The sequence below is a fragment of the Bombus vosnesenskii genome, unplaced genomic scaffold, assembly GCF_011952255.1.
Source record: "Bombus vosnesenskii isolate JDL3184/JDL3185 unplaced genomic scaffold, Bvos_JDL3184-5_v1.1 scf7180000013314, whole genome shotgun sequence".
Lineage (NCBI taxonomy): Eukaryota > Metazoa > Arthropoda > Insecta > Hymenoptera > Apidae > Bombus > Bombus vosnesenskii.
In genome coordinates, this window is record NW_022882960.1 from 5,139,938 (window position 1) to 5,154,137 (window position 14,200).

The 14,200-nt window shown below is 37.1% G+C and overlaps 1 protein-coding gene across 2 annotated transcripts in view; it reads right to left on the reverse strand.

Moving 5' to 3' along the window:
* Positions 1-486: 486 nt before the first annotated feature.
* Positions 487-14,200, reverse strand: part of LOC117235097 (UPF0489 protein C5orf22 homolog) — a 1,027,617-nt gene continuing 1,013,903 nt past the window's right edge. For both annotated transcript variants that reach the window (XM_033496821.1, XM_033496820.1), the window contains 2 exons: positions 3,498-3,716; positions 487-706 (listed from right to left, as the gene is read on the reverse strand). In XM_033496821.1, coding sequence (XP_033352712.1) covers positions 574-706; positions 3,498-3,716 — 352 coding nt within the window. In that variant the 3' untranslated portion in view covers positions 487-573. The remainder of the gene's footprint in view (positions 707-3,497; positions 3,717-14,200) is intronic.

A 14,200-nucleotide genomic window follows, 5' to 3' on the forward strand; every position in this document is an offset into this window, starting at 1 on the left:
GAGAAACGGAAACGAGGGAAGGTTTTCGAAAGAGAAGGAAGAAACGATCGCTGTTAAGACGTGTGGGAAACTAGCCTACGGTATGCAAATGTGCGGCCGAAGGGACGAGAGAGGGGCACAGGGGTACTCGGTGCAGAAAAACGCTAACCTTCAGGTTGGCATTGTGTTCGCTTCTTATAATGGGCCAGTGGCACCGATCTTATGTAAATCGTCGCTGTGATCAAAGACGTGCCAGTTTCCTTCTCCCTCCTCGCCTTCTGATCTTCTGATGTATTCCATCGATTCGATGCAACGTTGCTGGACTCCTCGACTTAGTTTTCTTTGCCCAATGAAAAAAGTGTAATTGGTCTTTACGAGCGTTTCATTTGGTTCTCACTCGAGAACTCGTTGTCTTAGTAACGACCCGCTGCTCGAACCGGTAGATTTTATTTTTACTATGGACCGCGGAATGGCTGACAGAAGATACGATTAACGGAGGGGTGAATATATTTTGTAAAAACGTTTATTGTATTGAAATGAACATTATTCGATTAACATTTATATCTTGGAAAGGAAAGGGTGGTTATGTTATGTTTAAAAAGATTGCTCCTCTTCTTGATAAGCCAATTGGATGTCGATATCTCCTAAACATTCACGAAGTTCTTCGAGCACTGCCATCTGAATTTGATCGACGTCCTCTGACGGACAATATTCGTCTTCGCTGGATCTGTGAACAAGAGCAGATATTCTTCACTTCGTGTGCTTTCTCATCAAACTGTTCCGTTGACTAATATATCGGCAGTTCTATAAATGTTTAATATATAATTGTTATAAATATCTATTATATAAATAAATATATATATTGAAGTTCTTTAGAGAAAGTAAAATAAAAGATGGTAGCTTGCAAATAATTCTACACTACGTATAATAGAACACTATGACTTGATTTAAATTGATTTTTACAATTGACGATTCCAATTGTAAAATCTTGTAGAACTATTTTGTTACTTGACAAGTTCCTTATTTTCCGATTCTTTAATTTCTGAATTAGATAGAAAATGACGTTCATAAAGAAACTTGATACTGATACAGATGATACAGAGGCAGATACAAATATCGATATATAAACAATGAATGTATGTAGTAGACATATCTCCTGTACATTTTAACAGCTAACTTAAATTTATAGTCTGCTGGTCCCATGAAAAATGATTATAAGTAAGTTATTGATTTGTTATTAATTTTGGTCAAAATCAAACATCGTTGCTATAAATCAAGCGAAATGTGTAAATAATTATGAACGATAAAGTACGTAGATATCGTAAAATCGACCGAATAATGAAGAAATTGCGATGGATAGTGGAAATAAAAATAATCAAAGATTTGGTGAAATATAAACATCACAGGATAAAATGTACATTTAACGATAGTAAATAGTCTCTTTTCGGTCTCGTAAACTCGCTCTCTCTTCTTGTTTCTGTTTAATCGCCGTCTGGCAAACTGAAAGAGAACCTCGGTGCCGTCCAGAGGCGACATCCGGCGGCGTTTCCGCGTCTTTCCCGGAAGCTAGGAGTGCTGGGGGTGGAGACCAAGGGGTCGTCGAGGGCTGCAAGTGGGCCGAGTGGGATGAAATCGATTTTTTTTCTGCCACCGCCGGAAGTCCGAATGCTATTTCCTTAATTTTATCACGAGATGGCGCCAAATCAACCATTTACAGATTATTCCATTATTTTTACCCACGTTTCCATTGCATAATTTGGTTTATTAGATATTTCTACGAGATGAATAAGTATAGGTAATATAATTTTAAATACTCTATCTTCCTTTTCACACGATGAATGCTATGAAATATATTTCAGACTGTAGCATAAATGGTATTAGAAGAAGAATTATTGTAATAAGTAATATACATTAATATAACACACTTAGGTGTACTTTTCTTAGTTTTGAGTATATAATGACATTCGCGTTTTATTTTCTTATGTGAAACGGTTCAACGGTTCAAATTAATAAAATTTATTGACCTAAATAATCGCATAGGTGGATGATTTAGAATGACTATATTTCCTAATCTAATTAGACTAATCAGTTAAACTGGCTTCAAATAACAATGAAATAAAAGAAACCTCAATTTAAAAATTATTACATACGAACATCCTGTGTTAGTTTTACACAGCAAAATCTAATCGTAATGATAAATCTAATGGTAATTAATATCTGTAAATAGACAATACCATCAATAATGCGCAGTGGAACTAAATAAAGCTATAACATAAAGCTATGAACTTAATCGCGTTTTGCCAGAAGAAATCGTAGAATTCGACTCTAGACGAGCTTCAGAGTCCGTGGAAAGATCTCCTCTCTGGCGATGATCTCATTAGTATCGTCGCGTCTCGTATGTTTCATAAATCACAATTTCCCGTGGCGTGGCGCGTTTATTACGAGAGCCGGCAAAATTGAGAAACGGATTACCGTGTCTCGCCTTAATCATCCGGCCAACTAGACCGTAGAACAGAGATAAAAAGGAATAATTAGCATCTGTCGCGGGACATCGAAGACAGAGACATCTGACAACGAGTGCCGAAAGGTCGGGGATTTGATTTTGTACACCCCTTACAAGGCCACCCCTTGCCCACATGGGAGGTGGGGCTTCATGGTAGCCGAACGTCCATGAACCCACCCTTCGCCCAACCCAACCATACCTCCCCTACGATCCTCCCTTTTTCTCTATTTCCAGCCCTCCCAGCATCTTCTTCCACGCCATCTGCGACCCTGCCGTTCTCTACCTTCGATAGAGACGGGCAGCCTTGGAATTCAATTTCACGCGTTTCAAAAACATTCCGCGGCGCGATTATTATCGATGGCTATTTTTGTTACCATCCTCCTTTTAGCGATGGACAGTTTCGTTTATTTTGGGGAAATGTTTGATGAAGATTACTTTGTTAAGTTTGCTGGAGGCTATGTTAACCACTTAGCTGTCTTTAACGACTATACTCGTCATGAAGAAATGGCAATACTTTGTGTTATGACGAGCCCTGTCAGTAATAAAATTAGAAAATGAAACAGTCATTTTAGGCACACACTTTTCAAAGTTTTCAAAGAGGTCGCTACAGTTAACTGGTTAATTGATCGAATGTATTATTCAATTGGGTCACTATGATAAATAGGATTACATAGCCTGGCGTGGGAATTTTAGAAAATAATGTTAAAAAAATCCATAGGTAAAGGAAAACATTTATCGCGTATGAAAGAAAAACAAATTTGTTGGGAAATCGGTTTAAAGTAAGAAATTCTGAAGTAGAAAATTTTCTTTCATAAAGTAGCTAATAGTTTTGTAGTTGTAGGAGTTTTTAATAAAATATTATTTATACGCGCTGTTTATTATCAGCTTGAAACAGCTCATTTGAATTTTTACGTTATTAAATACATAATACGATTATAGCAGAAAAAGGCATGAATTTTCATTATAATTTAGAATGTAAAAATTCGATGTATAAGAATGTACTATCCCTTCATACCTTGCAATTGTTACGATCGTAGGAGGAGTCGGCAGAGCAGTCAAAAAGGATCTGAATGTTACGCTGATTAATCGATTGAGGTCATTAGGCGCAGTAACATGGTCTGGCAAATCAGTATCATCTCTAGTGCAACCTGCATTGTGTATTATTTTCCAATCAATTTCCGATTGTTTGTAAACGCTGGTCAGTTCACGATAAATCAATTCCACTGCCTCATATCTGAAACACAAAACAGGTTAAGGTTATAATATTTAATCGTACGTAGTAGTTAATTGAACCGTTTGCTTAGTATGAAATACACAATTAGATCTCCAATTATTTTCTAGATATTTCGCTTAAATTTCATTGCAGCATCTTGCCTGATTATAAATTGATCGGTCGAACTTAATTCATATTTAAAGTTTGTATACATATAACGTGGTCATTGTTTTTCAGTAGAGAGGAAAAATACATTTTGAAAATATTATATAAATGTTAAATAAGCGACGAAAACTAATACATATTAAATAGCGTCGTTCACTATATTTCTTCACTTTATACAGGAAGAGTCTTATTAACTAACCTGTTACATCATTTTTATTATTACAACGATACTATGAAAATATTATCTTTTCAAATATTGTAGATAATTGAAAAAAGAACGTATTGCATTTAACGGTATCCAAAATATAACCTTACAGTATGATAACTACAAAGTAACGAATATCTAACGAGGAATATTGGTCAATGTTTTGGGAAAATATGTTTACGAGGAAAGTATAACGAAGACTCTACGAGTTCGACCGAGTCACAAAATTCTAGAAAACAGTGCAAGGGCAAGCCGTAAATTTCGTTAACGCGTCGTAAATAATGAAAGCAAACAAGGAAAGGGAAGAAGGAAAGGGAGAGGGAAAGGCCGAGCAATGGAAAGTTTATAATGCCCGGACGATAACACGTGGCTGCAAAAGTTGAAGCATTTCCCGAAGGCACGCGACGAAAGTTAACACGGCCACGAGACCAGTTCCGGGTGGTCGTAATTTGTACTCCGCTTTCCTCCGACCCCTCATCCGCTATCTCTTTTTCTCTAACTCTTTTATACCGGTCTCTTGCCTCCCGCTCTCGCCCTTATCTGATCATAAGTTTTCCTCGTTTTCTGCAGCTGCAATTCGTCCTGCGGCTCGGTCTACACGCTTTCGTTATCAAGGCTACTGAGATTTCACCGGAAGATTGCCGATATCTATGTTAGTAGATTACGATTTATTCGTGAAACCGTGCCTCATGATCGTTCTGGCTTGACATACTTTTTTTAGTTATCGTTATACAAATTTCCGCCATGAAAATGGGGAACTTTAACATGAATCGCTATTTCGAGAAATATATCCACTTAGTTGTTACACGAGGCTGTTACCTTTTCTATTTCAAGGCGAATAAAAGAAAGTTTAAACCTAGTACCTGTACACTGTGCATACCGTATTCAACTATTCAGGAACTTCATCCTTTCGGATAGAAATTCGAATGTTCCAGGAGTACGGTAGGAATCCAAGAAGTCCGATAAAATCAGTCCCACGAAATTTCCGGCCAGGTACCGACCAACAGATCAAAAGCGAAACAATTACGGTGTAAGGACGATCGACAAGACGAACATAATTGGGCCTGGAAGTCTTTCTTGGGAGGACCAGCTGCGTGTCTAGAAGCGATGTGCCCGTTTGCTAACGCGCTAACTGTTCATAAGAGAAGACTATCGCCGGCTCTCGCCCACTTTTTCCTCGCTGAATATTAATTATTCTCTCGAAAGGTACACCTGCCCTCACCCCTTGGACCGGACATAACCTATACATGGCTGTATACGTGTATCACGGCTCATGATTCTCGCCGCAGATTATCCTAACAGTTGTGTAACGAAGTCGGTAACAATCGGTCTCTCTAGGTTACAAAACCGGTCCCCTATGTCCTGCGACCTGTTATTCCTAAAAATGACTGAAATTCTTTAGAATACCCCATTTCCTATAGAATGCCTATATTTTTAGCATTATGAAGTTTTCTGTAGGTTTGAATCTTTTTGCATGTTATATCGATCACTTGACAGCTAAGTTAAGAGAGTGATTTTTAGAACGATCATTGAGAAACTTATCACGGATTTATGAGATTTCGTGGTTATGTTAGGGCCATTCGTTTTAAGGTGACGTGCAGGCTTAAACGATACAATAATGAAATTTTATGATGAATTCAGCAAAATTTTTAGTATTCTTGGTTCCTGTGTTTCGAACTATTAATTAGAGAGCTTAATTTTCGTGGATTGTTTAATGGGAAGTTTGTATATAATAATTTTATATATAACAGGAAGAACGTTTTATTTCTTTTTTTTTCTTAATTATTTGTTACAAAGCGGAGAAAGTATGAGTATAATATCTACTTCTTTCTGGCAAAGAAATCTTAATTTAGAGATATAGAAAATTGAGTTGGTCTATTCGGTAAAATAAGGCATATAAAAAGGTTAACAGAATGATTAAATAATGAAAAAAAGAACAAAAATGATTCACGATAACAAGTACTTAATTGCAAAGCATAGAATTATGATTTTCAATTTTGAAGCTTCCTCCGCAACAAAGCTCTACACTTGCGTCATAGAAGATCAAATTAGATAATTCAATTATCACACAGACAATTAACCTACGGTACTATTTAAAAGCGAAGCCAATTATTATTATAAATGCAACGATCCTTGTTACAGGATCATTCTCACGCGTCCCACACGACGGCTGCGCAATCCAACAAAACCTTTATCAGCGATCATTTTTTTTCTTATGTCTATCTCGAAAAGCAGATGCCACAGTATAGAATCCCATCCACGTTTTCACGCTTCTAGCTTTATCTCTATGATTCATATTTTTCGACGCGTAACCGGTTCTGTTATTCTCTGTCGTTATTTTTTCTATTTTTTTTTTCTTAACGCGGGTTCCCAGCCTGGAAGGTCGCGGTTCGGTTCAAACACGACAGGAACACACCGAGTGGAGCCAGTGAAATACAGAGAGCGAGGCGAAACATTTTAAATGAGACAGAGACAGGGACAGAGAGAGAAAGAAAGAAAGAAAGAGAGAGAGAGAGAGAGAGAGAGAGAGAGAATGGAGACGATAGAAAGATGAAGTGGATAACGAGGAAGGAAGGGAGATACGAAGCTGGTCCACGGTGCCACGTCGAATGAGTTAACGGACAATGGCGGTCCACGTTAAAAAAATAAAGAATGGTGGTGTGGAGGGGCGAAGGGTGGGGCCCTCATTACGAAGGGCGCCCCCGGTGTATTTGTCGATAAGGGGGCCTATATGCAAATGGTCGTCCCTCGCCAGGCGACGGAAAGAAAAAGTTTCCTTCTCTGTTTCGCCCGTTTACTCTGTTTCCCTCGGTGCACGAATAATGCCCTCTCTGACGGTGTACCAAAGTAGAAAAAGGGGGGTATAATGTATCGTAATCAGATGATCAATTATTAAGAGCGCGGCAAAAAAACAACGAGGGTTGACATACGACTGACAGGAGTGGAGCGTATCCGGATGCGAAGGGGGTCTTCGTCCTTTTTTCTTCCTCCTTTTCTCTTTTTCTCTTTTATTGCCGGCTCGGCAAACGACCGCCTCTCGTATGTAATCGATACTCTAAATTTTAGAACGTGCATCGCGAATTTCATTTTCGAAAGTCGACCATTCGTAGATGTTGGCTTTTCCAAGAATGCGAGCAACTGTGTTAATCGAGTTTATCAGCGAGAATAATGGTTATAGAAGAGGATCAAACGTTGTTTTTATATTTTTTAAAATTTTTGTTATAAACGTTTATCACTATAATCCCGTATCTTATTAATGTGCCGTTACGCAGACACAACCCAGGTTATTTCTATGCAATAATTAAAAATCTCTAATTATACGTTTAAGAATATATTAATAAACTGTGTCCAATTACAATCTTTTTCTCTCATAAGGAAATAAAGTTCTGGTTATAGGAGATTAAAGAATTCGTTCATCGTAATCGTTGTTATACTTCCCACAAATCCAGGATTAATTATTATTATTCGTTTTTTTTTCTAAATGGATAGAGTAAAAAATTCATTTAAAATGGTGTTCGTATAATGTTGTACGGAGTAGCACGATATTGCAATATTAATGTTGCGTTTAAAGAAACGATACGTTATTTGAACACAGACATGAACAGAGCATGTTAGATGAAAGATAAAATAACAAACTTCCTGATAATAGAAAATAATTGTAATATGTAAAACATCGTTCGTTCAACAACATAAATTATAAATTACGCTAAAAATACGTCATCATATGAAAGAAAATGTATCTTTCAACTCGTTTCTAATGTTATATTTCCTTATTATTTTAAGATTCCTTATATCTAAAATTATTTGAAATTATACTTTTTATGCCATTATAAAATTATTTGAGATATTATTTTATTACACAATTTTAATAATTAAATCATCAAAATAAACTGTTCTCCAAGTGATCAAAATCTCTACGCAAAAATACTATCTTAATTTTAGATATTACGTTATAGAAGAACAGCTACTGTTCTACAGATTGAATTATACAAATAACATTTACATGAGAACGTACACAGAGATACGTTACAACGTAGGCAGAGTTTTCATCTTCCGGCTCGGAAGATTCAACGCGATATGAAATCGTGCGCATGAACAAACATGGTTCAAGGAGAAACCGTCCAGGACATTGTTTAGATATGCATAATAAATGTATCGCTTTCTTCCCGGATCTCCTGCAATGCATAACTTGAGCAAACTTTTCTAGGCATGTGCGTCGGTACGTTACGGACAATACTCCGATATCGAGTTACCAATTTTTAATGGATGTGGATCTGGTAGCGATCATGCGTGTGATCAGAGGTAAAAGCTCATCGAGGCTGTTTAAAACACGTGCCTGTTATATGCAACGCTTTGCTTTGTAATTATAATATGCTCCTTTAACCGTACACTGTTGAAAGTGTGTAGAATGCGTGAGAAATTTGGTAAAAATCAATCTGTAATAATGTAGATGAAAATTCTATGTAATTTTTAATTAAATCATTGTTGAATATAAAAAATTTTGTTTCCGCAAAATGGGTTGTAGTATTGTGGGTAAAAAATTTATAATTTCAATCTTCGCTATATTTATAATTTAATTTTAATTTGTGAAAATTTTAGTTTAGTACAGTTTTGATGTACAAAAATTTTAAAATGTAATATCATTTTGTTTAAAATATCTGTATATTATAATACTTATGTTTTATATCTTAGTTATTGATAACTTTAAAAGGGTTAAATTTTTAAAGCGATGTTGATAACATATAGATACGAACGTGTGCACGTAGAATCCTTCGTATTATTACTTACGTTTTTGATCAGTGACACGATCTTTAATATACAATCATTTCGAGTTAATCCCCAGGTTGTAGTTTTCTTCCTAAATTTAATGAGATATCTGAGTAAGTTAATCCCATAGCAATTTCCTACCATCTTCTTTATTACACTAATCACAGTGATTCTGGTAGAATATAAGGTAATTATCGTCATTTTAAACGCGAGGAACCATGACATTCCCCCGAGATCGCGGTGAATAATAAATCACTCTATAACAATTTAGAAATACAACTTTTCTAGTTTCATATCAATTATTTAAATATTTTCAACATTTCAGATTACCATCAACCTATTTTATTTAATACTTTAGTATTTTAAAATAACTACTAAATAAAATACTAAATAAAATACTAAAAGTATTTTAATACTTTTGAGACACAGTTTTCTAATTTTTTATTCTATTTATACACCGGATATTTAGTACAATTTAACTAAAGTTTGCTTCGTATACAACACGATAGAAATTTGTATTCCAATTATTTTTCATATGTATATATTATTTTAATCTAATTATTAGGTGAAATCTAATTATTAATCTTACTTTATAAACAGTAATTTCTTTTACCAGATCCTTATAATCTTGGAGTATCGAAATATCTTTTATTTATTGAGTTCTGTGAGTATTTTTTTTCAAGCTAATATACAGTGATTATCGGCATCGACTGTTAAAACTAAAAAGGACAACGATGCGTGCCCGATACCATGGATGTACCTGACTCGTGGCACGTGGCTCTGAAAACAAGGACAATTTGCTGCATACTCATAATTGCTGAGGCTATATTTGGGGTTGCGGCAGGTATACGCCTATCAGGCGATTGGGGGTGGCTTTGCCAATCAATGAATATTCATCCCCATCGAACCATCGACACCATTGTCGATACGTGCATTCGGCTGCAGTGTGGGACGCAAGGTTGCACTTTACGATGTACCGTACACCGGAAGTTAAGCAGATCATCCACAGATCGATCGACACAGGTTCTTATATTTTCCAATTACTTTTTTTTCTAACTTAAGTATGTTATCAAACTACTAGAAAATGTGATAGTCCGCTAATGCTATTGTGCTACTTGCGCTAGTTATTTTTCATACGAATCTCTCCAAATTTCTACGTTATAAAGATCTAAAATTACTCGGAAACGACGAATGTCCAATTATTCTAAAAAGTTATTACGTAATAATAACAGTTTCACATGGAATAATACTCGTTAAATGTAATGAAAGGGGAACGAGAGAAGGAAAGGGAAAGATCATTGTCATATGTTTTTATTCTGCTAAACCAAAGACTAATTGGCCAAAATTTGCTTCCTTATGGCACTGCCATTGAACATTTCAATCTGGCAACGGAACTCCCTTAGGCCCCTCGGCACGAAATTAATTAATTAACGGTCGATTCGACATTGACGACGACTGAGAATACGTGTCGTGCAAAATCGTCGTACGAACGTTTTCCCTGCATTGGTACGCGGAACGAGAGAAAGAGGGTGAAAGAGGAAGAAACAGGGCGAACGCAGTGAAGGGAGGCTGGTTTTAACCTCTGCGTGTCCCGCTGAGCGAAAATTTGCATACACGTTCAGGACTTAATTAGGTTACGCCTAGAAAACGGGTTGAAGTTCACACACTTCATTAGAAATTCCAAAGGGCCGTTTCGTTTTGACGTATGCGCCTCTCTGCTTGTTTTTCTCCCCGTTCGCCATTGCCCCTTGGTTCCTTCGCATCCTTGCCACGATAATTGAATGCAGAGCCTTGTGACGGTATTAAAGATTTATTTTCATCATTGCTGATGTTTCTTTTCATCCTCGATATAGACCGTAACTAGCAGTTTATTTGCATAAATTTTGCTCGAGGGAAACGAAGCAACCCTTCTTCTTCGAACGTTTCTTGATAATTCCACAACCGAGATAGACGTTAATACGCCGTTCCGAAAACAAAGATAAAAGAAGCTCAATCATTAATGGTACTTGGCGATGGTATAATTAAAGAATTTTGCGGAAAAATTTCCGTGAAACGACTTCTAGATCGATAAATAAGACGAGATATCGGTGATGCGAAATTTTCGCCGGCTAATGTCCCCGTGAAATTTCATGGCTGCCAGGCGAGAATATTTAACGAGACGAGAAACACGAGTAACATGATACGATGTGAACCGCATCCGTGGCGCACGTCGTCGCTATTATTGCATTTGCATTTGCATAAAACCGGCCCCTACTAATTATAAATTTCATGCGGTGTAACCGTGTAAGGGTGCCTATCTTCCGGATGGACGAGACACGAACAACGCGATTCTGATGCGCCTTAAATCAGAGCCTTATGCAAATGATATCCTGCGTGCCCAAGCATCAGCTGTCTTAACCTATTCCTAGACACGATCTCGTAAGAAATAAAAATGGATCGACCATCATCCGTTCGTAGAAGGGTCATAGGGCAAAGGGTCTCACGAGAAAGGTATACCAAGTTGGCAGGAACTCGATCTCGTTTCGAATCGACGCGGGAGCAAGAACTCTCAACAGAACGGTGTCTTAATTGCCGAGCGCGATCGACAATTTGTACGGGAACGGCTTAACGAACTTTTCCTTTGTCCGCTCGTCCTATCGATCGCGGTTGAATACCGTCGGGGAGTCGGTGGTAATAATTTTTTAAGAACTCTTCACTTCCTGGCTCCGTCTCCACCCCACCTGCATCTCTGCGGTCGCGATTCGTACAAATTGCAATTTAACAGTGGCAAGAAGGAACTAAAGAGCCAAAGAACCGAAGAAAGAAAGAAAGAAAACGGTGGCCGGTTCTTTGCTTTCCCCGAGGAATTTTATCGAGAGACGTAATCCCGAGGAAGCAGGAGGCGCGGGGTCGTTTAATAACGTAATTAGCCCAAAGGATCTGGAATTTCTGCGGCGGATCGGGAATAAATTAATGCAATTATCCTTGATCGGGGGCGACCGTGAGTGGACGAAAGGGGTGGAGTAGTTCAACTTGCTCCTTTCCATCCCCCTTTTTTTTTCTCTTCTCCCTTGGTCGCGACACAAGTCTACCAATGATTTCGCCTTCCTCGTAACTCATTGTCGCCATTCTATTCTTTCTGAGAGAGTTCCCCGGAGTTTTAAACCGACGAAAAGCGAGCCCGGTTTTGGTCTACGTTGCCAGACGGAACGCTTATTAACATCATCGATTCGACTCGGCCAATTAACTTACTTTTTGTGCCGCCGCTCGAAAGCTGCATCCCCTCGAACTCGTTTTAAATGAATACTCCACGGAACCAAGCCGCCCGCTAGTGGTTTCTTTAATATGCTAAATATCCCGCCGTACCGCCTGGGGAAAAACGTAAGTTCTAAGAGCGCCTGACCATCGGTTAACAGTCGCGTTCTTTACGTTCTTTTTCTTTTTGCGAATTTTTTTTTATTTCTATTCTCTTCCTTTTGGAGGGTTTAGCTTCCGTGGCCGAAGCGCGTAGTTACGGTCAATTATTAGAAGTTAACGACACACGTCGACGTAACGTGTTCCTGAATTGCTTCACCTGTACGAGACTTTCATCGTAAATATTCCGCTTTGTAAGTCTGATATTATGCAAAACGATTCTCTCCTTTTTGCGCTTGCTATGCCGCTCGATAGACAGATACACTTTGTGAATATAATTTTTTATGAATTAATAGTGCTGGGTTAAAAAGCTTCTCCTTGGTTTGTGATCAACGTGTTTCCTATGAATCTGTAATAATCTTCTTTACGGTGACTAATAATTAATTAGGTGAATAATTATTAATGTATTAAGTTTTTGTTTCTCGATTATTTACTAATTTTTCCTCATTGTTAGTAATAACTTTCGTGCAGAGGAAAAATGTTTCCAAAAATTCAACATGTCTGATTGGTTTTAGTGGTTTAATAGGATTTATCAAGGCATGCGACATGCAATATTCACGAACTTGTGACCTCCTACAAAATGAAACCATTATTTTTGCACATCGTTTAATTCGTCACACCAAGTGTTTCAAGATAACGCTCTCCTTGAAGAATTAATGGATTTTTTAAATCTTTGTCACTGCTCTATTTACGGAAAATATCTTATAAATTTTCAATAATGATATCAAATTTGTTTGATATCAAGCAAATTTTTATAAGAATATATTTTCGATACCTTACTTTACTAACTGTACTTTAACTACACTATGCGATATCCTATTGTTCAATTCAGAGAGACACAACCTATATGTTAACATTTAAAAAATTTTTCCTCCAGAATAATTGTTTCATAAATTAAATATTTCTTTCATGCAATATATAGGATTTCCCATAAAGTTTCTCTATAAATAAAATCCACATAATCATGTATGTGCGCGCGCAAATGATATCGTATCATTCGTTCTTTTTAAAATAATCTATAAAGATAGAAATAAAGAATTGTTCGAAATTCATACCTTATACATGAAACGAGTATGAGAAAGCATACAACAGGGGGTGCTCAAGATATTCCATAGCGTGTATAATCCGCAAACTTCCCGCCCTCGTCTTTGGACACTGATCTGATATATGTATAGAACTCTAGAAACGATTCTCTTGAGCGGTAGATCATCGGTTAGCGACGTGATCTCGCACGAATTAACGGGCCCGCATAAGAAAAACGATGCTCACATGCACGACCGTGTGAGTCATGGAAAAAAAGAAGAAAAATAACGAGAAAGTGGGAGAAGGGGAACTAGTATAATTCGTACGAAGGGGCACGTCTTCCGTTCTTCTTTCGTGGATGGGACTAGATTCTCAGGCACGGGCATGTGCAGCTATGCAAATGTACATAATGTTCAGGAACGTAGTCTATTTTAGTCACACTCTATAGCACCAATTTAATTTGTGGAGCGATGTCTTGATGCTTGATGATTTATTAATTCGTATGAAGTGTATATAAAGTAGCATTGAAATTTGAAGTTAAGGAAAAGGAGATATTTATATGTTCTTACGTGCCTATAGGTTTCAGTTTTAATTTATAACAAATTAAGATGCATATATTGAGATATGCGTTAATAGTTATTACATTTAGTAGAAAGTATCAGATTGTTTAAATAACTGTATTTTTCTTTCTTACAGATCGTTAGCTTCTTCCTTAACAAATTTTTTTATCCCACTCATCATACTTCAGGAAATGAGTGGTTTAAAGAATCATTATCTATCACACCTTTCTTTATTCTCCGCACCTTTCTTTATTCTCGATTCCAAGTGTCTTTCTTGAAGTATTCGTACCAATATCAATTACCATTTTACTGTTGAACACACGTGTGGCACGATTTGTAACTTCCATAACATTAACCAATTCGTTTATAATCCCAATCCATTTCACCGAACA